The 26,339-nt window shown below is 35.2% G+C and overlaps 6 protein-coding genes, 1 long non-coding RNA gene and 1 pseudogene across 12 annotated transcripts; 4 read left to right on the forward strand and 4 right to left on the reverse strand.

Moving 5' to 3' along the window:
• Positions 1-229: 229 nt before the first annotated feature.
• LOC104752991 (uncharacterized) lies at positions 230-1,257 on the reverse strand. The gene is made up of 5 exons (XM_010475252.2): positions 1,239-1,257; positions 988-1,145; positions 753-905; positions 470-659; positions 230-273 (listed from the first exon to the last, which is right to left on the reverse strand). The coding sequence occupies exons 1-5, from the start codon at positions 1,255-1,257 to the stop codon at positions 230-232; spliced, it is 564 nt and encodes a 187-aa protein (XP_010473554.1).
• Positions 1,258-6,280: 5,023 nt separating this feature from the next.
• On the reverse strand, positions 6,281-7,832 carry LOC104754151 (uncharacterized). Its single transcript, XM_087490033.1, has 7 exons — positions 7,703-7,832; positions 7,575-7,607; positions 7,315-7,475; positions 7,056-7,208; positions 6,764-6,953; positions 6,611-6,644; positions 6,281-6,491 (listed from the first exon to the last, which is right to left on the reverse strand). The coding sequence occupies exons 1-7, from the start codon at positions 7,722-7,724 to the stop codon at positions 6,482-6,484; spliced, it is 603 nt and encodes a 200-aa protein (XP_087346159.1). The 5' UTR covers positions 7,725-7,832; the 3' UTR covers positions 6,281-6,481.
• An 812-nt stretch (positions 7,833-8,644) lies between these two features.
• On the forward strand, positions 8,645-10,148 carry LOC104752992 (uncharacterized). The gene is made up of 6 exons (XM_010475253.3): positions 8,645-8,834; positions 8,947-9,107; positions 9,206-9,358; positions 9,468-9,657; positions 9,812-9,845; positions 9,959-10,148. Exons 1-6 carry the CDS (start codon positions 8,813-8,815, stop codon positions 9,966-9,968), a joined length of 570 nt encoding a protein of 189 aa, XP_010473555.1. The 5' UTR covers positions 8,645-8,812; the 3' UTR covers positions 9,969-10,148.
• A 437-nt stretch (positions 10,149-10,585) lies between these two features.
• On the forward strand, positions 10,586-11,570 carry LOC147926119 (uncharacterized; annotated as a pseudogene).
• Positions 11,571-16,138: 4,568 nt separating this feature from the next.
• On the reverse strand, positions 16,139-16,918 carry LOC147926120 (uncharacterized). The gene is made up of 2 exons (XM_087492867.1): positions 16,588-16,918; positions 16,139-16,494 (listed from the first exon to the last, which is right to left on the reverse strand). The coding sequence occupies exons 1-2, from the start codon at positions 16,916-16,918 to the stop codon at positions 16,139-16,141; spliced, it is 687 nt and encodes a 228-aa protein (XP_087348993.1).
• Positions 16,919-17,997: 1,079 nt separating this feature from the next.
• On the reverse strand, positions 17,998-18,677 carry LOC147926121 (uncharacterized). The gene is made up of 2 exons (XR_015583494.1): positions 18,431-18,677; positions 17,998-18,322 (listed from the first exon to the last, which is right to left on the reverse strand). It is a non-coding gene; the product is annotated as an uncharacterized LOC147926121 (long non-coding RNA).
• Positions 18,678-20,085: 1,408 nt separating this feature from the next.
• On the forward strand, positions 20,086-26,210 carry LOC104752994 (transcription elongation factor SPT6-like). 6 transcript variants are annotated; one of them, XM_087489762.1, is made up of 7 exons: positions 20,113-20,613; positions 20,774-20,903; positions 21,008-21,108; positions 21,272-21,514; positions 21,608-25,218; positions 25,299-25,639; positions 25,968-26,210. In XM_087489762.1, the coding sequence occupies exons 4-6, from the start codon at positions 21,496-21,498 to the stop codon at positions 25,629-25,631; spliced, it is 3,963 nt and encodes a 1,320-aa protein (XP_087345888.1). In that variant the 5' UTR covers positions 20,113-20,613; positions 20,774-20,903; positions 21,008-21,108; positions 21,272-21,495; the 3' UTR covers positions 25,632-25,639; positions 25,968-26,210. The 6 variants fall into 6 exon arrangements, with proteins under 6 accessions (XP_087345884.1, XP_087345888.1, XP_087345886.1 ...); XM_087489760.1 differs by having other exon boundaries at positions 20,117-20,400; positions 21,268-21,514; XM_087489759.1 differs by having other exon boundaries at positions 20,119-20,613; positions 21,268-21,514.
• On the forward strand, positions 20,200-21,153 carry LOC147926122 (uncharacterized). Its single transcript, XM_087492868.1, has 3 exons — positions 20,200-20,463; positions 20,774-20,903; positions 21,008-21,153. The coding sequence occupies exons 1-3, from the start codon at positions 20,200-20,202 to the stop codon at positions 21,151-21,153; spliced, it is 540 nt and encodes a 179-aa protein (XP_087348994.1).
• Positions 26,211-26,339: the final 129 nt, after the last annotated feature.

Genomic DNA, 26,339 nt, shown 5'->3' on the forward strand with positions numbered 1-26,339 from the left:
TTTGTAGAGATTATTAATTTACCTAGTATTAATTTACAGAGGTTCTACTGTTTTTGTATCCAAATCAAATTCTTTGAGTAATGTTTTGAAGCCATCCTTTACCTCTGTCACCATCAAATGTTTAAAGCCATATCTACACTTTGTCAGTATATATCAATCCAAGTTTCCAACGTCACCGTAAAGATCCATCGAATCAAAGTAAAAGCTCTTATATATAAATCGATATATATCATACGCCTTTGACATCTTCCTCGGAAATTTCATCAGAGTCCACTGCCAAAATAATCCAAAATCACAAAATAAATGACAGGAGACAGAGATAATAACCAAATATTTCAAAAGAAAAAAAAAATACAATTTCACATCTTTAAACAAAGAGAAAGAGGCAAATACAGTACTCCACAATGAATCACTTATGCTTTTGCTATTGATCCCCATAAGTTTTAAGAGTTGGAAAAGAAAAGAGTACCTTCTGGATCGGGTTTAGGCCTACAAAAGACGTATTGAGCCGGGAAACGAGAAGAGTAACGAACCCTAGCTTGGAAGAGTTTTTCCTGGTCATCAGACGGATCCAACACTTGAAACGTTATGAGAAACATGAACCCAGAGCTATAGTGAAAATTGGCTTTGACAAACTTGACAAATTCGAACCCCGTGCCCTGTTTCAAAACAAAGGAACCATTCATAGATATATATTAGTGTACAACATTACATCTAGAACATATATGAAGAGCATATATTAGATATATGACCTCCTCCTCATTGTAGCGCTTAAGGGATTCTTGAGAAAGCCTCTTCATTAGATCCCCAGTGGTTTCTGGCTCCTCAACGAAGTCAATATCATCAGGATCAACAAGATGGTAGTTGAACAGACACCGGAACAACGAGAAATCAATATCGAACCCCTAGTTCAGACATTAATTCAATATGACAATTTTGAAAGTATATTGTAATATAAAACAAAAAGAACCATATAATTTCAAAAACCTCGCTCTTCTCGATTTGTTCGTTCATCATGGCAATTTCTTCATCTACTGTGTATTGAGGCTCGTCTTTCTCGGTTCGTGTAATGTAGTGATGCTTCAAGCACTCAGGATCTTCAGGTGTACATAGCAAATATGCATCTTCGACCCACGATGTCCACCCTGGGATAACTAATTCAAAAAAAAAAGGGAGTTTAATTCGATTGGTCGAGAGTATATATATACAAACCCTTAGGAGTTTAGAGAAACCAAAACCTTCGAATGATTCACCCATGCTTCCCTCTTCTCGCGTTGAAGAAGAGATGGCAAAACCCTAACTTTGTTTTGCTGTTCGGTCTTGTTGAAAGAGATTTCAGTTGCGTTCCTCTTCTTTACTCAAGTCCCTTTTTATTTATTTATACATTTTTTTTTAATAATGCAAGTCCTTTTTATTACTTTATACTTCGTTTTTGATCTCATACTTTTTAGGTTCGTCAAACTAACAAACCATTCGAAAGCTCTTATGGAAAAATCTTAATTCAAAATATGTAACAATGCTAGTAAAAATTGCATTAAATTGACGATACTCCAAAATATGACACGACAGAAAAATTAATATGAATCTGAAATATGTTAGCTAGTCTCATAAGAGAATTTGAAACTTATTATGCATAGCTAATGGAATACGAAATTCTTTTTATTGCTATTTTTCAAATGTCTCCGCTTCCATCAAAAAGAAATTGTCAAGTTTAATGAAGTTGAAAACTTTCTTTCCACTCCTCCATAATGTTTGTAATTCTTATTAACCTTTTGCTGGCAGATTTTTTAACGTTAGACATCAAAATACTTATATAAGAACAATGTATAAATCAATTAAGATCCAGGTCTATAATTGATTAATTGTTAATGATTGTGCTAAGTAAACAACTAACGCAAGCTTTAGAACGATAGGAGGGCTAAGTATGTTCGGTTTATGATAAATCCATATGCATGACCGGTCCTGACCACTATACAGTAAATTTTGTTTTCCCAATAATCCCATGACCCGTCCTAAACATGATATCGTTAATTTGTCTTGTCTTCGAGTGGCGGCAAACCTCGTACGTATAGGTCCGCCATTAAATTATACTTCTTTCATTGTTGGATTTCCCCAACATAAAGTATTTAAATATTCAATAGATCATGCAGTTTATCAATATCCAAATATCTTTTTTTTTTTTTTTGATAAATTAACTAGAGCTTTTACGTCAATCTGCTAGAGCCTAGAATCAATGAACAAAAGAAATCAATATATATATAAATATATACTGTATATAGATATCCACAATCCAACGTTAACGTAAAGTGATGTGAATGATCCACATGTTAAAGTCTTTTATAACAACAACTATAAAGTAATAAAAAGGACTTGCATTATAAAAAAAAGGACTTGCATTATATTTAATTATATTTGAGAGGCTCATTCACTCTCTCGTCACATTGTAATACACAGAAATCAATTTACATCTATTTCTCTTTGATCTTTACTACATATATATATATATATATATATATATATATATATAGCTGAATTTAGCCTATGTTAACTTGCATTTGTGTCTGCATGATATATTTACTACTAATGGCTGGTATCTTTGTTTGCATTTAACAACAACTGAATCTGATTGTCACTTTCTTCCAAATGAGAACCTACAAAATGGTTGTTACAAGAAGTCAAAAAAGGAAAGCTTATGGACATAGAGTAAAAAAGGGAAGCTTATAGATGAGAAGGATGGTTTGATTTTGAAGCTGCATAAACAATTGGCGCACGCGAACCTGAGACATCAAGTAATTTTTATTGAAAGTCACATAAGAGAAAGGAATTTATTTTTGATCTCTTTGCTAATTGGATTTCTTTGTTAAATGGATTGTAGGATGAAATGCAGAATCTGTATAGAAAGTGTAAGGCTTATTATGAGCATAAACTTGATAAGCATGTTGAAATGGAAGAGAGGGAGATAGAGCTTTTAGAATTTCTCGTGTAATAATAATGTTTTGATATTATCAACTTTGTAATCTTGATTTGGACAAATGATATGCATAATACAACAATAGTTTTGTACAAAATATGTTTGAGTGATGCATGTTAAAGAATATATATGCATTATCTTTAAAAAATGGCATTAATTAGTTAGAGATAGTTTTGGAATTTAAACACAACACTAGTAGAAGATGCATGATAATGTACATCATAAATGAATATAATGAATAAATGATTTCAAATAAGTTAGAAAGACTTGGTTTTGTATTAATTGTCAAATATCAAATAAAAAACCTCATTATCGAATATGATAGACTTATAAATGATGCATTTAACAAGATTTAGATTATTCATATTTGTATAATATCAAAACAATACTATTACATAATTTAGACTATTCAAATTTGTAATATTCTTATAGTCCCCAGATTACTTGTGAGGATCAGATTTTTTTGGTTGTGGTGTATTTGTTATACTGATTTAAAAAATATATTTCTTATAATCAATATTTTTATTTTAGATTTCTAAAAACTAAGTAAAAAGATTGTAAATTTAGTGGATCTGGCTGGAAGATTGAAAAAGAGCAAGGTAGAAGTCGTTTAAATTAACATATTTTCAGCCACTTACACACTATTAATAACTGAATCTTAACAAAAGTATTTGGGTAAGAATAATCCTAAATCTCAATAATTTTTTAATATAAATTTTAGATATTTTGAAGAAAGAAGAGGAAAATATCGTAGGAAGACATTAAAGACGTCAATTTATTCTAATTAATTTTAGTTTTATTCTAATTTATGATTTAATTTTTTTAATAGAAAAAATCTAAATAGGAGTGGAGATGGTCTGGCACGTGGAAAATACAGAAGTGGGCTTTGGGCCTTGCCAAATTACTATTTCGAATTTATTTCCGTAATCAGAGAAGGTTACGAGTCATAACTCATAACTCTGTCATGAAAACCCACTTTGGGTTGAGTTCTGTCACAAAAACCCACTTTTTACTGGTATACTTTTCTAAGTTTTTTTTGCTTATGTGCCCACTTTCCTTTTACATTTTTGCCCTTACTAACAACTTACTTCTCTTTTTCTCCTTCTTTTCTCTCTTTTTCTCTTCTTTTTTGTTGTTAACACTTTAACAAAGTAAAATATATTTATTTGTTATCATAAAACAAATTTTCTATTTATTTATATAAAATATGTTATAATTATATATTTTCTACATTTTAAGATACATATTGCTATATTTTTTTATGAATTTTTAGATTATACAGTATCCATCAGTCGTTGAACATTTGTTCAATTATAAGTGGATAATCAATTGCAGTATTGTTAATAGATAGTTACTTGTGTTTATTCATACAAAATATACATACATAAATTTGGTTAGATCTTTATCCATAGCATATTATCCATAACACAACATACACCAAATAAGTACAAAATCCTTTAATTCTAAATTTTAAATCCTAGAACATAAACCCTTGAACCTAAAACCAAAACTATTCACTTTAAAAAAAAAACAAAGTTTAGTGGATAGAAAAACTGTGGATAGGTCTCCATGGATTTACAAAGCATATATAGATATTAAGCTGAAGAATAGCAGTTGAATGGTGGCTATGGATGTGATCATGTGGATATTTTTTTGTGGATATCAATGTAGACAGACCAAAGAATCATAATACAACATCCACACAATTAAATCCATAGACACCATAAGCTCCTTGCTTCATATTTTGTGTTGGTCCAGAAACATATACACTCATAAGTGGTTAATAAACAAAATAAAAATTAACAACATTGATTTATTTAGAACATTGAATATCAATCATGTGGATTAGTAGTTATGGATACTTATCTTATAATATCTTGCTCATTCTTTACATGAGCAGAAATTTGTCCAAGATAAATTAGCCACATAGATTTCTTTTAGCTAAATGTTTTTGTACTATTTTTCACGTGGTCAGAATTTGGTGGAAGTAGGTATATTAGAACTTAGAAGTGTCACTAGAAGCATACTACACAATAAACATGGTCATTATTAATCTCAAAGCCTATCCACCAAATTAACATATTTATCTTAAACATTTAGCTAAAAGATTAACAAAGAATCAACTCTCAAGTTTTTGACAATTTTAAAAGCTGTATTAATAACATAAAACCAAAACCTTAAGTTATGACCAAAAAAGAAAAGTAAAAAAACCTGACTAGCTTCGATTTGTTCGTTCATCAGATCAGTTTCTTGCTCGGGTGTGAGCCGAGGCTCCTCTTCCTCGGTTCGGGTGATATAGTAAGGTCTCAACCAGTCAGGGTCATCAGGTGTAAATAGTAAATATGCATCTTCGAGCCACCGAGTCCAGCCTTTGTACCGATATCAGAATCACAAGCTAGTAGTTTGATCAAACCTATACAGAAAATTCAAAAATCTGAAGTTTAATTTAGAGAAACCAAGTTGGATTCCTCGTACCTTCAAATTGTTCACGCATCGCTTCTCTCACGTATCAAAATACAAAAGTGGCGTTGAAGAAGAGATTAAAAAAATCTGATCCATATCTTCTTCCCTAAAGTCCTTTAAATATAACTATTTCCCATAATTACGTTTTAAGCTCCCATAATTTTCTTGCTCTTTGTCTTTTGACTCATAGTTCAGAGGCTATACATTTATTCTCTCCCTTAAGACGATATAGATATAAAAACCTAAAAAAGAAATAGTAATTTTGCAATTATATATGTCAATTTTTTTTTTGTCAATAATCCATTTGAACACTTTTTTCACCTCCTTCTTATTGTGGGGCTAAGGGGATTCTTGACAAAGAAGACTATCCAAAACATGATAGATATACACTCATCCACCAAACTCTACAACATGAGGCCATATCTTGGTTCCGCAACTTTAGAGCTAATATGCTATTGTACAGTTTTCTACGCCAAATCTTGGTTTTGCAAGTTTAGTGTGGAGGATATGCGTTTATGAAACTTTAGCACCAAAACTCATTTTCACAATTTTGGCGTTAAACCCTCAATTCCGTAATGTTTGTGCTAAAAGTGTAAATATATTTGTTGTTTGGGTTAAAATATTATCAGACTTCGGCTAAAACACATATATAGGGCCTTGTGTAGGCAATTACGGTAAATCTTATGTCGCCACATGTACTCTATAGTATAGGTGAAATACTTAACCATATTGCTTAAGCTAACTCTTGGTCCCTTAGCTCTATAGCCCGATCCTACAAAGTTATGACTCGGGGTTTTTTTTTTCTTTTGGTCCCTTAAAGTGAAATCTGATAAACAAAACAGTGTCTACAAAAGAGAGGTCATGCCTATTACACGAATCTGATTAGAAAAGTTCAAAAGCAAGACCATTACATGAATCTGAATAGAAAGTTCAGTCATCATAACGATATCATATTATATTATTAAGAAAAATTCTGCCATAATATCTAACATTCCAAACACTACTTGTCCTCACCACCACCCAACCATTGAATACTGCATAAGCTTCCTATGCCAATCTACAACAATCATGAACAGAAGAGAACAGATTAAAAGAGAATAATCGAGAGTAAAGAACCAAATCAACGATTCAAACAAGAATAAGAGATGCGTCAAAGTAAACGACTGGTGTAGGTACCTTTTTTGTGTCTTGGTAGTTCCAACACATTTGACTGACAAAAAACAATCAAATTTTTACCATTACAAAAGAGTCAAATGAAACTGGCCTAATTAACGATCTATAGAGATGATTACATAATCCCATTGAGAAAGAAGAGAGATTGTAAAATACCATTTTGTTTGGGTTTAGGTCTGGTTAATATGTACTGATCCTCATCCGCATAATAATAGTAGACGCTAGTTTGGAAGAGCTTGGGCAGGTAGTCGTAAGGATCTTTAACCTCAAAGGTGATGAAAAACATTAACCCAGAACACATGTAGTAATTGGCTTTGACAATATTGAGAAATTCATATTCTGTAAACTGTGTGTTACAAAACAACAAAAAGCCAAAAACCAAAACTTTGGTCAGCAGAGAGATCAAACTAACTAGTATTAATCTACAAAGAGAATTTAAAAAGCAGACCCATTCATTGTTGTACTTGTTAAGAGATTTTTGAGACAGCCTCTTGACTAACTCCCTAGTGGTTTCTGGCGGCTTAGCATACTCGTCACAGTCTAAATCGACAGGTCGGTAATTGAAAACAGAGCGGAACTGAGTGAAATCGATATCGAACCCCTAATTACAACAACACATAGAATCGACTAATCAACAAATCTCAAAATAGAAGTGATGAATAGATAAAACAAAAAAAAAGGACAAGAAGAAGAAGAAGAACCAGAACCTTGCTCTTCCTGACTTGTCTTTTTATCAAAAAAAACTCTTGCCGTGTCGTGTACTTGGGCTCTTTCTTCTCGTCCCATCGAATATGCGGAGGAATCAGATTCTTAGGAAAAGAACCAAACTCATAACTCAGAGACACAGGTCCCAGCAATCCAGACCTACCTGAGAGACAGAGCTTTATCAGAGTCAGGGGGCTAATATAAAACACAAATACAAACACAAAACGCTAGAGCCTAACCAAACAAAAAGTTGGATTCTTACCGTCTATGTCAACCCCCATCGCTCGAGACCTACCTGAGAGACAAAACAAAGCTTTATCAGAGTCAGGGGGCTAATATAATAAACACAAAACGCTAAAGCTTAACCAAACAAAAAAGTTGGATTCTTACTGTCTATGTTAACCTCCCCCATCGCTCCTCACGGATCAGAGTTTTTTTTTTTTTTCCCTCAACAGAAGAACCCTAGTTTCCAAATTCTCCCCTCTTTCTTCGGAACCCTCGATTAAATAAAACAACACACAAACCAAAAAAACCTGACTAGCTTCGATTTGTTCGTTCATCAGATCAGTTTCTTGCTCGGGTGTGAGCCGAGGCTCCTCTTCCTCGGTTCGGGTGATATAGTAAGGTCTCAACCAGTCAGGGTCATCAGGTGTAAATAGTAAACATGCATCTTCGAGCCACCGAGTCCAGCCTTGTACCCATATCAGAATCAAGTTGGATTCAAAAATCCGAACATTTACTTTAGAGAAACCAAGTTGGATTCGTCGTACCTTCAAATTGTTCACGCATTGCTTCTCACGTATCAAAATACAAAAGTGGCGTTGAAGAAGAGATAAACTGATCCATATCTTCACCCTAAAGTCCTTAAAATATGACTCATAGTTCAAGCTCCCATAATTCTATTGCTCTTTGTCTTTTGACTCATAGTTCAAGCTATACATTTATTCCCCCATAAGACGATATAGATATGAAAACCTAAAAATTTGTAATTTTGCGAAAAAAAGTCAAATTTTTTTTTGTCTAAAATCCATTTGAACATTTATTTTCACCTCCTCCTTATCAGGCAAAGGGGATTCTTGACAAAGAAGAGTATCCAAAACATGATATACTCATCCACCAACCTATGCAACATGATAAGGAGGTCAAATCTTGGTTCCGCAACTTTAGAGCTAATAATAATGTTATTATACAGTTTTTCTACGCCATACTTGGTTTTGCAAGTTTGGTGTGGATATGCTGCATTTATGAAATTTTAGCACCAAAACTCATTTTCACAATTTTGGCGTTTAACCTCAATTCCGTAATGTTTGTGCTAAAAGTGTATAATTTGTTGTTTGGGTTAAATATTATCCTTCAGACTTGGCTAAAACTCACATATAGGGCCATGTGTAGGTAATTTCGGCAAATCTATGTCGCCCCTTGTCTTGAACATCTCAAAAAAAAAAGAGGGGGAAAATTGGAAATTAGGGTTTATTCAAGACAAGGCAATAACTTTGATCCATGGAGGAGGTTGACATAGACGGTACGAATCCAAGTTTAGTTTGATTAAGCTTTAGGGTATCGTGTGTATAGTCGCAATCGATACGGATTTTGTGTATAGCCACCCTGAATCTAATAAAGCTTTTGTCTCTCAGGTAGGTCTGGATTGCTGGCACCTGTGTCTCTGGATTATGAGTTTGGTTCTTTTCCTAGGTATCTGATTCCTCCGCATATTCGATGGGACGAGAAGAAAAAGCCTAAGTACAAGACACGGCAAGAGTATGTTTTGATGAGAAGACAAGTCAGGAAGAGCAAGGTTCTGGCTTCTTCTTCTTATTCTCTTTCAGTTCATCACTTCCATTTTTGAGATGTTCCCATGTTTGAGTAGTCGATTCTATGTGTTGTTGTAATTAGGGGTTCGACATCGATTTCACACAGTTCCGCTCTGTTTTCAATTACCGGCCTGTTAATTTAGACAGTAAAGAGTTTGCTAAGCCGCCGGAAACCACTAGGGAGTTACTCAAGAGGCTGTCTCAAAAATCTCTTAACAAGTACAACAATGAATGGGTCTGCTTTTTAACTTCTCTTTGTCGTTCTTTGCCCTTGTTTATTAATAAACACTAGTTAGTTTGATCTCTCTACTAACCACAATTTTGGTTTTTTTTGTGACACACAGTTTACAGAATATGAATTTCTCAATATTGTCAAAGCCAATTATTACATGTGTTCTGGTTTAATGCTTTTCATCACCTTTGAGGTTAGAGATCCTTACGACAACATGCCCAAGCTCTTCCAAACTAGTGTCTACTACTATTATAAGGATGACGATCAGTACATATTAACCAGACCTAAACCCAAACAAAATGGTATTTTACAATCTCTCTTCTTTTCTGAATGGGCTTAAGTAATCATCTCTATATATAGATCATTAATTAGGCCAGTTTTTTTTTGTATGATGATCCTATATATGTTTCATTTGACTCTTTTGTAATGGTAAAAATTTGATTGTTTTTTTGTCAGTCAAATGCGTTGGAACTGCCAAGACACAAAAAAGGTACCTACATCAGTCGTTTGCTCTGATGCATCTCTTCCTTTACTGTTCTCTTCTTGGTTATTTACTCTTGAATCTCTTTGAATATGTTCTATTCCCGTTCATCATTTTTGCAGATTGGCATAGGAAGCTTATGTATGTATTATACAATGGCTGTGCGAAAGTAGTGTTTGGAGTGTTAGATATTATGGCAGAATTGTTCTTTGTAATAATAATATGAGAAAGTTATGTTGACTGAACGTGAGATATTATTTAACTATTTGTAATCAAGAAAGATGAGCATTGAACTTTTCTAGTCAAATTGGCGTAATGAGGATAATCTCTCCCTTTCATGGATGTTTTCTTCTATATGTATGCAACCTGGTATGTTGTTTTGAACCCAAAAAAGGCTATAATAGTAGTTTACTTGATGAAAGTGCTTTTCTTTTTTTTTCCTTTGTTACAGAAGAGGTTACGATGTTTGCTTTTGTCAATGCTCATATCAAAGTGGCATTGTAACTATTTTCTTTTGCCTATTGACCTGGCAGTTTTACATATTTAACCAATTCGTAGAGATAAGTTGTTATCTACAAAAAAATTAATCATCACTATGCTCCATTGACCAATTTAGAGGGGTGTGAGTGTCGAATTAAAAAGTTTGAGGAAAAATACAAAGAATAGAGGAGGAGGAACTCCAATGCAATTAACGCGACTTTCTTTACTTAAAAGTTGGGGTTTCGTTTATGGTATCAACATAAAGAGCGATGGCGGATGATTTTCCAGGTACGAATCCAAGTCTAGATTTATGAATATATCGACGGATCAAATCCCTAATTTCGAATTCTGGTCTCAGATTGGACTACTGAAGACGTATCTCCATATATAAAGTACGATCTCATGCCTAACGAAGAGTTGCGCCTCATGACAGAACAAGTCACGGAGACACAGGTGATCTCTTGAGAAATTAATTGTTTTGATGTTCATTTGTCCATTCTTAATTTGGTAATCTAGCTAGTGTTTTATTCTTGGGTATCATCTTGTGTTTTGTAGGGTTTCGACATGGATTTCAAGCAGTTCCGCTGCATTTTTAATTACCTGCCTCTTGATTTTGATGAAAACGATTTCGTCATGGAACTAGAAACCTCCCGAGAGTTAATGGACAGGCTGTCTCGTTGAGCCCTTGAGGGTTACAATGAAAGAGAGGTCAAAACTATAGTCTTATTCTATAAGTTTCTTCTTTTAAGTTCTCACTATGTATATTGTATACTAATTACTAGAAGATGTTGTACTTATTTGTCGATGGGATTTTTTTACATTTCTATAGTACAGAATACAAGATATGGATTTGTCAAGGTTATCAAAGCCAATCTTTACACCACTGCTACTACTGCCGTAATGTACTTCATTACCTTTGAAGGTAAGGGTCCTTCCTATGATCAGCCAAGAGGATTCCGAGCTAAAGTCTGCTATTTTTATCATGAACCGCCCAAGTACATCTCCTGCAATCTGATACGTGAGACAAAAGGTACTCTTTTCTCCCCCCCCCCCCCCCCCCCCCAAGTAATTTAGCTTATGATTTATAGTCTAGAGTATGATTTGTGTGATCAACCTAGGGTCTCTCTTTTCTGTTAAGCTCAATTTGAAATTGGTTGTAATTGATATTGTGCCATACTTGTTTGGATTGTTTTGGCAGTTCACTCCATTAAAGCTGCGGAGAGAAATAAGATGCCAAGAAACCAAGGTATATGAAATATACATCTTAATTACTTTCATGAATCTTTTCCTTTTTGTTGATTTCCGATGATTCTTGTTTCTAAAGTTTTTTTTTCCTTGGTGATTTTTTTTTTTTTTTTTTTTTTTTTTTTTTTTTTTTTTTTTATTAATTCAGAGAGTAAATCCCCAAATCTATAGAGGGGTTCGAGACTAATCTCTCTCTAGGGGAAAGGCATCCCATGGGTAGAGTCCCCGATTATGCAAATGGGCCGTAAGCAATGGGGCCATACCCATGTACCCAAAGGGATAAAGCTAAGCAATTCTTGAGCTTGGGGAGAATCAATCCCTGACCTAGACCAACAGGGCGACTCTTCCACCAAGACTAGAACCACTAGCCCACCACCTCGTGGTTCCCTTGGTGAATGTTTCTTTGTTTTTTTGTTGATATCCTCAGATTAACAGAGGAGCTACCTAGTGTATAATACTGGTTCGGTGGTGTGAGACGCAAGCACCGATGTGATAATATATTTGACCGTGTCTAGTTATATAACGAGAGCTAGCTAGGAAGACAAGACATTCGGGAACGAACTGAACATTAAAAGAAGCATGTATACGATGACGAAATGTATACATAAAGGGTTAAACTCTGATGACGCTCAAATTTTAATATTCCCGTTATCTCAAATTCAAATGATTATTAGATTTTTCTTTTCTTCTTAAAACAAAAACTAGAATTGTAACTAAGACAGAAAAGTTTCACTGCACGAACAGTATATAGTAAACGTGTCGTCTATTGCACAAGGGAACCGCGCGTGTCTCGTTTCTTCAGTAAACCAGTGTTTCGCAATCTAGCATTCTTGATGCAAGACAACACGTTTTGCATTTTTTTATTGACCACGCTTTACAAAACGTTGCATGTGAAAATAGAGGATTAAAAAACTTATCACTATCAAAAAAATCAACATGTCCATAACATAAGATGACACAAAAACAAATATTGTTTTTTGGTTTTCTAGTGGAAATGCTTATATTTATATCTAGGAAGTTTGTGATACTTGCGCATATGATGATGTCTTTTTGGTCCAACATATATTATGCAGAAACTGTTTTAGCTAATCACTGAACACAGTCTATATTGAGGCCTACCCTGCCATACTTATTCACGAATTCCTCACAAAGTAATATTTTATACCAAAACTTAATTGTATTGAATGTGATTTTAAATCTAAGTGAAATACTTATACCAATAACTAAATTTTGTTGAATGTGATTTCAAAAAGTAAGATGTTTGAAAATTCAAGACACCTTTTTGTGAGATGTCTAATCTCTATACAAACCTCTAATAATTACATCGTGAAAGAAAATAAGTAACTTTCAATAACTAGCCTTAAATTAACAGTTTTTTTTGGCAACATCATATATCAATTAAAAAGTTTATATAAAATATTTTGCCAAATGTATTTAGATATTTTGTAATACTCTATTTTGATAAAGTAAGTGTTTTTTTTTTCAACCAAACATCAAATAAATTAAAAGATTACTCCAAAGTTGGTTGCTCAAACAGGAGGAAAAGAGTTTCAAAAGAAATTTCAGAAATTAAAGATCTTGAAACTCGAGCAAGACAATCTGCCATGACGTTGGACTCTCGAGGAATCCTGGTCAAGGTAAAGGAAGGGAAAAAGGAACGGAGAAAGGAGAAATCTTCCAGCAGGTTCGAGAAAGCAGGCCAATTTTCGGGCATCTCCACCATCGCAATCAATTCTGCACAATCCGTCTCAAAGGCTTAACAGTCAACACCCGCCGCTATCAAGGATTCCATGGCCCATATTAGAGCTTGTAACTCCGCGTGTAATGGGTTTGGGCCACGTCTATGACTTCGTGCTCCCAAGAGAAGCGTCAATTCTTCCCCATTACAATACCACCAGCCCAAACCTTGGAAAGGGTCCGAACTTTTCCATGAACCATCAACCTGGCATCGTGGAACGGGCTCCCTCACCTCCTGAGACGGCGAAGAATGTACATAACTCCCCGGGAAAGATTTGACCTCCTCCCACAGTAGCCTGTCATTATTCGCCTGGTTTATAATATCACTCGGGTCACTCTGAATGCCCTGAAAAACTTTCCTATTCCTATCTTTCCAAACTGCCCAAAGAATCCAAGGAAGACGAAGAGATATATCTAGAACTCCGGATTGGGTCGATGCCCGCCAAAAAATAAAATCTAAATTCGCATAAATAGAGTCATATGGAAATCCTTCAAAATTGAAAGTGATCGGCGATAATTCCCATATACTACGCGAGCGAGTGCACACAAAAAGTGCGTGATTTATAGACTTTGCCTCGGTATCACATCGTTTGCATATAATATCACATCGCACCCCCCGATGCGCGAGCCGTTCCATCATAGGAAGCATACCGGAAGCAACCAGCTAAAAGAAATGTTGCACCTTCGGGGGAACCTCAAGTTTCCACGATTGTGCTCGAAGAGCCATACACGTAGGCCCGTATTTAACTGCCGTAATTAATTCATGGGCTAACCGATAACCCGATTTCACCGAGTACTTCCCCGATTTGGTGAAGTGCCATATTAAACGATCCGGTTTATAGTATTTGCTCACCGACATGCTCCAAATAATCGGAATATCCATTGGATGAAAAAATTCCTGTAAAATAGGTAAATGCCAGTCCTTCGTAATTGGATTAATTAAGTGATTCACCATCAAACTCGGGAGCAGAAAACGTCCCCGTCCATTAGCTGATCTGGGCCGGACATCCGGTAACCACGGATCCCGCCAAACAGAGATAGAGCAGCCAGAGCCCACCGCCCACCTCGCTCCTTGTCCCACTAGATCCTTAGTGGAGTAAATGCTCCTCCATGCAAAAGAAGGATTATTCGGTTTTTTTGCCAAAAGTGGATGCTTATCCCTAAAATAACGGCCTTTCATCACCCGAGCCATCAGGGAAGTCGGATGTTGAATTAGATGCCAAAACTGTTTAACCAGCATAGCATCATTAAACTGTTCTAGGGCTCGGAATCCTAGACCCCCATCGCCTTTGTCTTTACATAATTTATCCCAAGCAACCCAACACATACCACGAGCCTTATCGTTAGACTTCCACCAGAAAGTAGAAATAGCACTCGTTAGTTTAGACGTCAGCTCCTGCGGTAGTTTGTAATATGACATAACATGGGTAGGAAGTGCCAATGCCACCGATTTAATCATAACTTCCTTGCCCCCTTTCGATAACAGCTTCGAAGACCAACCATTAACTCGATCATCCAACTGATCCTTCACATAGCTAAAAACCTTATTTTTCGAACCCTGAAGACTTTCAGGAATACCCAGATAAGAGCCCATACCGCCCTCCTTGGAAATGCCAATAACTGATTTTATCTGAGATTTTGTCTCAGGTGGAACCTTCTTACCGAACATAATTGAAGATTTCTCCAGATTCACCTCTTGCCCTGTGGCTCTACCATAATCAACTATAATATTCATCACTGTCCGACATTCAGACACTTCAGCCTTACAGAAAAAGAGACTATCATCAGCGAATAACAAATGAGAAATAGTGGGGCTATCACGAGCAATAGTGATACCCGTCAACTTCTCCTCTCGTTCAGCCTTTGTAATATTTGCTATCAGCACCTCTGTGCAAAGTATAAACAAATACGGCGATAAAGGATCTCCTTGACGTAACCCCCTCTGTGGAATAATAGAACCCGTAGGTTGGCCATTCATAAGCACTTGATACGACACCGAAGAAACACACCACATAATCCACGAAATCCATCTCCGATTAAATCCTAATTTTACCAACACTGCCTCTAAGAAATCTCATTCAATCCGATCATAAGCCTTACTCATATCTGTTTTAAAGGCCAGAAACTCCAAATTACACCTTCAATTAGTATTCAGGCCATGAAACATTTCCTGGGCGACAAGAATATTATCCGTAATGAGACGCCCAGAAACAAATGCCGACTGAGTCTCTGATACCAAGAGAGGCAGAACTCGACGAAGCCAGAAGCACAGAACTTTAGAAATAATTTTGTAACTTACATTACAAACACTAATCGGCCTAAATTCCATCATTCGCTGTGGTCCATCCACTTTAGGAATGAGGCAAATATTAGTCTCGTTCAAACGAGGATCAAAACTGCCTGTTCGAAAAAACTCTCTTATAAGAGCCACCAAATCCCCCTTTAGGGAAGACCAAAATCGCTGAAAAAACAAAGCCGTCATGCCATTAGGGCCCGAAGCCTTCTCCGGATGCATAGCAAATAAGGCCTTGTGGACTTCTATTTCCGAAATATCCCTAGTAAGCTCTCTATTTATCATGTCCGAAATAAGTGGCTGAATTTCTTGAAGCATCTCGGAGATACCCCGACCATCCGACTTCGTGAAAAGATCCTCAAAATATTTAGTAGCAATATGCTCCATACCCGATGGAGTTTCATTCCACTCATTATCCGTATCAAATAAACCAATGATCCTATTTCGCACCCGCCTCTGTTTAGTAGATGCATGAAAATATTGAGTAATCTTGTCCCCAACCCTTAGCCAGAATTTCCTACTTTTTTATTGTCAATAAATTTCCTCATCATGGTATGCCTCCTTTTAACTTCCTCTCAATCTCCCGAATTTTGTCCTGAGAAATCGAATCATCCATTTTTGCTGCTTGCAAAGCTACTTTCAAGTTGGAAATAGCCGAGGGATCGTAGGTGACATTATTTTTACGCCACCAGGAAACCGAATTCCAACAATTCCTGATCTTTTCCACAAATCCTGGAGTCCGAAAATTTCTTGATCGATTCCACCCTGACTCAACGGCCTCGGTAATACCCTCTCGACCCAACCAACGCTTATCAAACCGGAACTGTCGATGACGTCTTCGGTCCGTCTTTAGACATGTTGCTAAAATAGGGCAATGATCAGACCCAATCATCTCCAAGTAATCTACCCTCGAATTTGGATAAAACCCATGTCAGTCATCATTACCCAAAGCACGGTCTAAACGACAACGAACCACCTGATTATTACAACGATTACCTCTCCAAGATAATTGCTCCCCATAGTAAGAAAATTCTAGCATCCCGCAATGACAAAGCATTAAAGAAAAAGGCACAAAAGAAGAAGCATGACGCAAAACTCCACCCTTTTTCTCATGGTTCCAAACTAGTTCGTTAAAATCACCTATCATAAACCAAGGATCAATGCGAAAAGAGCCAATATCCGTTAACTTATCCCAAACTTTTTCCCGATTTTGGGGAACAGGATCACCATAAATAAAAGACATAAATACCAATTGTTGACCAACAAAAGCTTGTGTATCAGTGATTCGATCACTATCAAAAAGAACTGAAAGTTTTATTTCATCCATAAAGAACAAAGCGTAAGCCCCCACTAGACCCGCGGTGATCAACGGTAAACAAATTATTATAAACAAACTTATTCTGAAATTTTTGTAAATAAGAAAAACACTTTTTTGTTTCTAACAGAAATAAAATGTCTGGTCGATGCTTCTTCCATAAATCACCCAAATAATTTTCTGTCAGATCAGCCCCAATACTTTGACAGTTCTATCTTAAGATCTTGACGTTTGAGCTATAAATTTATAATGTACTTTTTAATCAAAAGAATGCTCAATATACTCCTAACTTTTTTTTGTCTTTCGAGGAGGTTAATTAACTACAATAATTCAATATAACAAATTAATAGAGTCCAACCATTTAACTCTTGTTAGCTAAATAGAAATCATAGTATTTTAGAGAAAGTACGAAATATTTGGAAACTACAATTAGTAGCCTCTAAATACGTGTTTGATAACTCTTGTTCACAAAAGCAAGAGGCTACTAATCGTAGTGAAAACCGGCGTTAGGAGTTGAAACGCGAGGAGTGTTCCCGTTGGGAGTAGGTTTGAGAGATTTGCTGCTGACGTCAGCGTGTTTGACATAGCTCCCTGAGACACTGACATCTGTCTTTTGAGCATCCGTGTTTCTGACGGTGGCTGATCGGAAAACTCGTCGAGCTCCGGAGCCGGAGTGTTTCCGTTTCTTAGCCGAAGGGAAGACATCTTTCTAATTAATAGTTTGTATTATTGATATTGGTGATGTTGTTTTATACTCCATGCTACACTACAAAAAAGATGTTGTTTTAAATCATTTATTTTTAATATTTGGATCAGATTTAAATGATGTATATATATTTTGTATCACTTTAAAAAATAATTTACTATTTGTTGATGCAAATAATTTACATCGATTTATTAAATCAGTTATACCAAATGATTTTAAATTATTGTGTCAATTTTTATAAATGATTTTAAAATTTGGTATCATTTATGAATAAATGATACCAATAAAAGATTTATTGTTTTAATAATAATAACAGATTCGTTTATTTTAAATATTTTTGAAATTACTTTAAAATACAAAAATTGTCTTTGATATCTATTAAAAATTTTTGGAAACTCTTCTAATATCTTTTATTAAAATTGTTATTTACAAAATAAATAAAAAACATAAATACAATGCATTTAGTTTAATATAGATTTAACAAAAAGAAAAGAAAAAAACTGATATGAACTGATCAGATCATACATTCAACGTTGAATTACAAACGGAAAAAAAAAACTGATATGAACTTAGATCATAAATTGATAACTGAGCTTTTTTTTCATTCTTGCTGAAGGGTCATATGTATCTTCATAAGTGTTATATGAAACATATATTGCTTTTGTTCCCTCCCTTTCTTTTTCATTGTCTTAGTGACATTGTTGTTTCATCTTGAGATTTGTTGAGTACATAAACAAAAATAACAGAGGAAAAATTAGAATTCTACATTTGATAATCAAAAAACTTATATAAAATAGAGAAAAAAAAAGAAGATTTACCTTTAAATGTTTTAGATGGGATGATTATATGCTGAAGATGTGTTGTAAATGAATAATTTGATTTACCAGTGATTGTCTTGTTGACATTCAAAGAAGAACTTCTACAAAAGTTTGTGTTTTGATCACTCTCAGTTTTTTTTTTGCTTATATATATGGAGAAACACTTTCACCCTTAAATAATCAGAGAGATTTGTTTTTAAGTAGTTACAAAGATCGTGAATAGTCTAGAAAATGGAAACAAATTTTCAGTTTTTTTTAAACAGCTTTAATATAAATACAAAATCCCCCAATATTTTTAATAAAAGCAAGAAAAGTTGAGAAATGTTAAAAATAAAAGAAAAAAGGTTATGATATATATCCAAACAGATCTGTTTTCTTTTATTTTTATAATTATTATTTATGGAAAATATTTGTGATAATACTGATTAATTGTTAAAAAAATCAATATATCAAGGATACTGTATATTTACGAATTTTTTTTAATAATTATTAATTTATGGAAATATTTGTGATATATTTTTGAAAATAAATATTTTTGCAGGTTTGTTAGGTGGAGAATGTAATTATTATATTTTCTTAAATAAAATAAAATAAACATAATTTACATTTTTTAAATATTATTCTCGTATCTTTAAAATAATTAATAATAGAAATTTATAAAACTTTTTTTGGGAAATAGTAATATATATTTGATTTTTTATAAAAAAATAAATTGATCCTTGGAGAATAAAAAAAAATAATATTGATTATTTTGAGTTTTGACACTTGTAAATTAATATTGACTTGCATCAGTTATATGCTACTGATATAATAAAATTTTGAAATACATATATTTATTTAATTTAAATCGAATATGTATGAATTAACATCATTTTATTATTGATATAAGTTTTGTATCATTTATCTAATTGATATTTAATTTGTATCATTATATTAAGTGATGTAAATTATATTTTCTGTTAAATATTTTTGAATTGATGCAAATTCAAATGAAATTGTGTCACTATTATTGAACTGATGTCAAATTATTGCATTACAACATCAATAATAATAATTGATGCTAAACACATAATTATGCATCAATTATTGATAAGTCATTTAAATTGATATCATTTACCTTTGTGATACTATTTAAGTGATGCAATCAACCATATTTTTTGTAGTGCTAAGACATATATATGTCTAATATCATAACTAAGTTTACGCATAAATGGGTTTGTTTGTTTATTTAATTAAACTCTCTAGGTTGGATCGGAGTACTTAACTTATACGATGGACATTCTACATTTTTTAAAATTACTACTAAAATATGGAGTTTTTTTCTTTTCAAACATCACAAAACTAAAACTAGAAGTCAACGTTCAAACTAAACCCAAAACCATAAATACTAATTTCTACAACTAAAAATTATAACCTAAATCTAAAATAGTAAAAAAAATCTTCTTTTCATCGATAAAATCTTTAAAGATCCATGTCAAAAATAAAAACCATAATTAAAGTCATTATCTTTAATAAATAAAATCATATTTGTCGAAAAAAATATTTATAGAAAGATTTCGGCCTTTTGGGCTGTAAAGCCCAAATTAAAGTCCTAAACGTATAAAGTCCACAAATAACTGCTGCGCTAAAACGTCGTCGCTCTGGGGAGATTCAACAAGGTACTACTAGTACTACTAGTAAGTAAACAAGAAAAGTGGACCAAAGAAGCAAAAAACCCATACAAAGTCGAATCCGAATCCGAAATCTCTCTCTCTCCGGCGATCTCATCCATGGCGGAAGGCGGCGAAGATCCTCTGCGGTTGAAGAAAATTGCGGCGGCAGCATTCGACTACGAAAGCGACGGTCGATGGGCTGATTACTGGTCCAATATCCTCATCCCTCCTCACATGGCTTCTCGTCCCGAAGTCGTCGACCATTTCAAGCGCAAATTCTACCAACGCTACATCATACATACTCTCTTCCCTCTTCAAGTTATGCTTATCTATCCTTCGTTGCTTTTGAGTTTCGACTTTGAGTTTGTGCTGACTGATTTGGTTGAGAACTTTGAATCTTAGGTTTTACAAGTGTGTTTGTTGCAGTTGCTTGATTTTTTAACGATTGGGGAGTTTTGATCTTCTTTCTACTAAAATTTGCGTAGTCATTGGGTTCGAATCTCCCCTTGATTAGGTTATATTAAGCAGAGGGTAGGGTTTTCCATTGAAAACTGTGTTACTCTGTTGATTTCATTTTCGTTTGCGTCTTTGTTTAGTTTGTGCTGTTCATCTTTGCTTTTCCCTATGAAGTTTCCTTTTAAACGTATTGGTCTGGATTTGTTGCTAAATATGGGTGCTTACACTGCCATAGGATCCTGATCTTGTTGTGGAGCCTATGTCGACTTCATCTTCGTCTTCACAATCTGCTAGACCATCTGCTACATCTGCATCTTCAACGCCGTCTTCTAATGCAAATGAACAAGTTCGTTCACGTAACTCAGGTGAACTTACTTTCTCTGATATTCTTGAACCTCAAATTTATTCTATATGAGATGAGATGACCTTTCCTCTTACTAACAAAAACTGACTTAATTGTGTGCCTCAGGATCGGTTCCTCGAGCCTCTGGGCCATCTGCTACGGCAGGTGCAAACCCAAGTTCACTGCGCTGTGATCAGCAGACGATTCAGTTTTCAGTCAATGCTTGGGTAAGACAATGTTTCCAGTTTAAGTTTCTTGGTCTTATTGCATAATTCTAAAAAACAGATCTAGCTCTTTATTAGGGGTGTGAGTGTTACTTGGGATTGCTGTTGTTACCTGTTGTTCACTTCTCAACTTGGACAGTAATGAGATGGTTTATGGTTTAGGCAGGAAATCTCTCAAACCTACTCCCAACGGGAACACTCCTCGCGTTTCAACTCCTAACGCCGGTTTTCACTACAATTAGTAGCCTCTTGCTTTTGTGAACCCTAAAAAATCACGAAAGCAAATTGTTACCACTCTCCCCAAATTCAGAACCAAATTGTTACCACTTTTACGATCGGAGAGTATTTATGGTTAATCTCCACCTTCACAGCTAATCACTTAGCCTAATCATGGAAAAGATCAACGATGGTACATAAAGAGCTCTGCTTTTGAATCCCTAATTCTCTGTTATTTTTTTTTAATCTTTTTTTTCCTGAAGATTCGACTCTGTTTTTGATACAGAGCCACAGATTGATGACGATCCAGTGGAGAAGCGAGACAACGATGATGAAGAAGACGATGATGAAGATGATCAGTTTGATTACGGAGATGGGTTTCTAGTGGATAGTTCGGATGATGGAGAAGACGAAGAAGAAGAACAAAGACCATGTACTGAGAAAAAGAGTGGAAATAGAAGGAAGAAAGACCAAGACTTTAGCCTTCACGAAGATGATTACCTTCTTCTAGAAGACAACAACGCCAATTTTGAAAGAAAAAAGTATAAACGTTGGAAGAAATCTACCGAGGAAGAGATTAACATCAACGATGATGATGATGATGATGATGATGATTTGAGTCACTTCATTGTAGATGAAGATAGTCATGGAGTGAGGAAGATAAATAAATTTAAGCAAGGAACTGATTCGAACGCTTTACGGTATGCTAATGATCTGTTTGGTGATCCTGAAGAACTGTTGAAACTTAGGAGAAAGGATTTGGCATATAACGAAAAGATTGAAAGAAAGATAGAAGATGAGTTTGGACCAATGGTTCTCTCTGAGAAGTATATGACAGAGAGAGATGATGAAATTAGGAAGCTTGATGTTCCTGAGAGAATGCAGATATCTGAAGAAACCTTTGGAGTCGCTCCAGTGGATGAAAGTAGCATTGAAGAAGAGAGTCATTGGATTTATGCTCGATTGGTTCAAGAACAAGGTCTGTGTTGTTTGGTGAACAAAGATGATATTGTTAGATTTTTGGAGCTGTATCATGTGCAGAAGCTAGAGATACCGTTTATAGCTATGTACCGGAAGGAGCAGTGTCTGAGTTTATTAGACAGTTCTGATCATGATGATGGTGATAAGAAGCTTGAGACCAAGTGGCATAAAGTCTTGTGGATGATTCAAGATTTGGATAGAAAGTGGCTTCTTCTGCGGAAACGAAAAACTGCTTTGTTCGGTTACTATACAAAACGTTTTGAAGAAGAAACCTGCAGGTCTGATCTGAATAAGAGTCTTTTTGAATCGGTTATCAAGTCCCTTGAAGCATCTGAAACAGAGAGAGAAGTGGATGATGTAGACTCAAAGTTCAACTTGCATTTTCCTCTTCGTGAGATCGATGAAGAAGGACAGTACAAGAGGCCTAATAGGAAATCACAATATAACATCTGCAGCAAATTTGGGATCCGGGAATTTGCAAACAAGTTTGGTTATAGCGCTGAGCAGTTGGGACTCGCGTTGTCTCTTGAGAAAGTTCTTGTTGAAGATCTTGAAGATGCAAAGGAAACACCTGAGGAGATGGCATTGAACTATGTCTGTGCAATGTTTGAAGATCCTCAAGCTGTTCTTAAAGGCGCAAGACATGTGGCTGCGGTCGAGATAAGCTGTGAGGTATTGATCAAAAAGTATCTTCGAGGGATTTATATGGAGAATGCAGTAGTCTCAACAAGTCCAACACCAGATGGGAATGTGGTTATAGATTCTTTCCATCGGTTCTCTGCGGTTAAGTGGTTACGGGAAAAGCCTTTGAGGAAGTTTGAAGGTGTACAATGGCTTCTCATTCAGAAAGCGGAAGAGGAGAAGCTTCTTCAAGTAACTTTCAAGCTCCCGGAGAATCATATGAATAGGATCATTAGTGAATGCAATGAACACTATCTAAGTGTTGGTGTTAGTAAGTATGCTCAAATCTGGAATGAGCAGAGGAAACTGATATTGGAAGATGCGGTTCACGGTTTTCTTTTGCCGTCAATGGAGAAAGAAGCAAGATCCTTGCTAACTAGCAGAGCTAAGACTCGGTTGCTTTCGGAGTATGGACAGGTTTTATGGAACAAAGTGTCTTCAGGGCCATACCAAAGGAATGATAAGGAAGCTGTGCCAAGGGTCTTGGCGTGTTGTTGGGGACCTGGAAATCCAGAGACTACATTTGTGATGCTGGATTCATCGGGAGAGCTTCTTGATGTGCTTTACGCGGGATCCTTGGCATTGCGACTTCCAGATGTAAATGACCAACAACGTAAAAAGAAGGAGCAAGATCGTCTTTCAAAGTTTATAACAGAACATCAACCGGATGTTGTGGCTTTAGGAGCTGTAAATATGAGTTGTTTACGTCTGAAGGATAAGATTTATGAGGTAATATTCGAAATCGTGGAAGAACTAGGCTTTGATGTAATTAATGGGTTTCGTGATATTTTAGTGGTTTATGCGGATGAGTCTCTTCCTAGGCTATACGAAAACTCTAGAATCTCAAGTGAACAACTACCTCAACAGCCAGGGATTGTGAAACGTGCAGTTGCTCTTGGACGTTATCTTCAGAATCCATTAGCAATGATCTCAACTTTATGCGGTCCATGTAAAGATATTTTGTCTTGGAAGCTTCATTCTTTGCAGGACTTTCTTGATCCAGATGAGAAGTATGAGATGGTTGAACAAGTTATGGTTGACATAACGAATCAAGTTGGAATCGACATTAATCTGGCTGCGAGCCATGAATGGCTTTTTTCTCCTTTACAGTTTGTTTCAGGGTTTGGCCCTAGGAAAGCTTCATCTTTGCAGAAGTCTCTTGTTAGAGCTGGTTCAATATTTGTCCGCAAGGAACTGATAAATCATGGGATTGGTAAAAAAGTATTTGTAAATGCAGCTGGTTTCTTGAGGATTCGTAGGAGCGGATCAGCTTGTAATAGCAGCCAGTTTATTGATCTGTTGGATGATACTAGAATACATCCTGAATCATACGGTCCTGCGCAGGAATTGGCGAAAGATGTTTATGCTCATGATGGTATCGTAAGAGGTGGTGAGGATGATGCGATAGAGATGGCGATTGAGCATGTGAGAGATCAGCCAGCTTCTTTGAGAAGAATTGTTCTTGATGAGTATTTGAGAAGCAAGAACCAAGATAATAAGAAGGAAACTTATAGACTTATCATGAGAGAACTAATCTGTGGTTTTCAGGATTGGCGGAGTCCGTTTAAAGCTATTGATGCAGATGAAGAGTTTTATATGTTCTCAGGTGAAACAAAAGAAACTATTGGTGAAGGGAGAATTGTGCAGGCCACTGTTCAGAAAGTGACAAGTGGTAAAGCCATATGTGCATTAGATTGTCGATTACCTGGGATTCTATCCAAGGAAGATTACTCAGATAATGGTAGAGATATTGTTGACTTGTCGAACAAACTGTGTGAAGGCGATATGGTTACTTGCAAGATCATATCAATTCAAAAGAATAGGTATCGTGTGCTCCTTGTCTGCAAAGAAAGCGAAATGAGAAAGAACATAAATTTCGAGGATGTTGATGAGTATTACCACGAGGAGGAACAGAACAATGCCATGGTAGAGAAAGAGAAGGCTCCTAAAGAAAAGAAACAGTTTAAGTCTCGGATGATTGTTCATCCTCGGTTTCAGAACATTACTGCTGAGCAAGCAGCAGAGTATTTGTCTGATAAGAATATTGGAGAAAGCATTGTTCGTCCAAGCTCACGAGGACTGAATCATCTGACTTTGATGATCAAGATTTTTGATAATGTGTATGCTAACAAGGAGATAATCGAAGGTGACAAGGAGAGCAAGGACATAGTGAGCTTACAACGTATTGGTAAAACATTGAAAATTGGGAATGAAACCTTCGAGGATCTAGATGAGGTTCGTCTTTATTATACTCTTCTTATAAATTTCAGTTTTGATATATAAGTGAAAATACTTATGCGTTTTAAAATTTTCAGGTAATGGATAGGTATGCTGACCCTTTGGTAACTCATCTTATGACAATGATCAACTACCGTAAATTTCGGACTGGGACAAAGTCGGAAATAGATGATCTACTTCGGGTTGAGAAGGGTGAAAACCCCAAAATGGTAGTTTACGGTTTTGATGTATCGCATGAACATCCAGGGAGCTTTATATTGTCTTACATACGATCTGCAAATCCGCACCATGAGTACATTGGTTTATATCCAAAGGGATTCAAGTTCAGGAAAAGAATGTTTGGGGATCTTGATAAGCTTGCTGCTTATTTCAAGAGACATATTGATGATCCAGTCCATTACTATCAATGAACTTGAAGGTAGTATTTACTTGTCTGAATTCATGAATTGTTCTACTTCTTTTACCCAAATAAGCTTTTAGACTGATTGCCTTTTGTGCAAGAAACACATATTGGAGAATAAAGTTTTTGGTTATTGGAACGTAATTAGGTCTGTTGTTTAGTAGAACTACTCTTAGAAGAAGTACTCAACTTACGTTTGTTGTCAAAAGTGATAAAGATCCTACAACAAACATGAAGAGACGAAATATTAATTTGATTATCTCTTTTTTGCGAACAGATTTTTTTTTTTTGTTTTCAATTTTAACGTCTCTGTTTTGTTTCACGGATATTGATTTTTTTTCTGCAGATTGATTTTAAGGTATGGCTTTGTTGATGTCCGGTTCGAAGCACAAAAACTACTACTTACTGCTATTTTAAACCGTTATATCAGTGATTTTATGTTGACAATTCATATTACGCCAATAAGACATCAGCTTATTTTAATCTTTTTTCACCGCCATGCATCAATTTGTTGTTTGTATAGCTCTTATTACTATAAATGAATATACTAGTATTCATTAGAAGATATATGCTATGTTTATTCCCCCAATTTACTTTAGCGTACATCATTATTCAGAAGCTTGTTTGTCCTAAAGATACAAACGTATTATGTATTTCATATTTTGGGGTAAAATACATCATTATTCAGAAGCTTGTTTGTCCTAAAGATACAAACGTA

This window comes from Camelina sativa, chromosome 16 (assembly GCF_030686135.1).
Source record: "Camelina sativa cultivar CO46 ecotype springtype chromosome 16, ASM3068613v1".
Taxonomy (NCBI): Eukaryota; Viridiplantae; Streptophyta; class Magnoliopsida; order Brassicales; family Brassicaceae; genus Camelina; species Camelina sativa.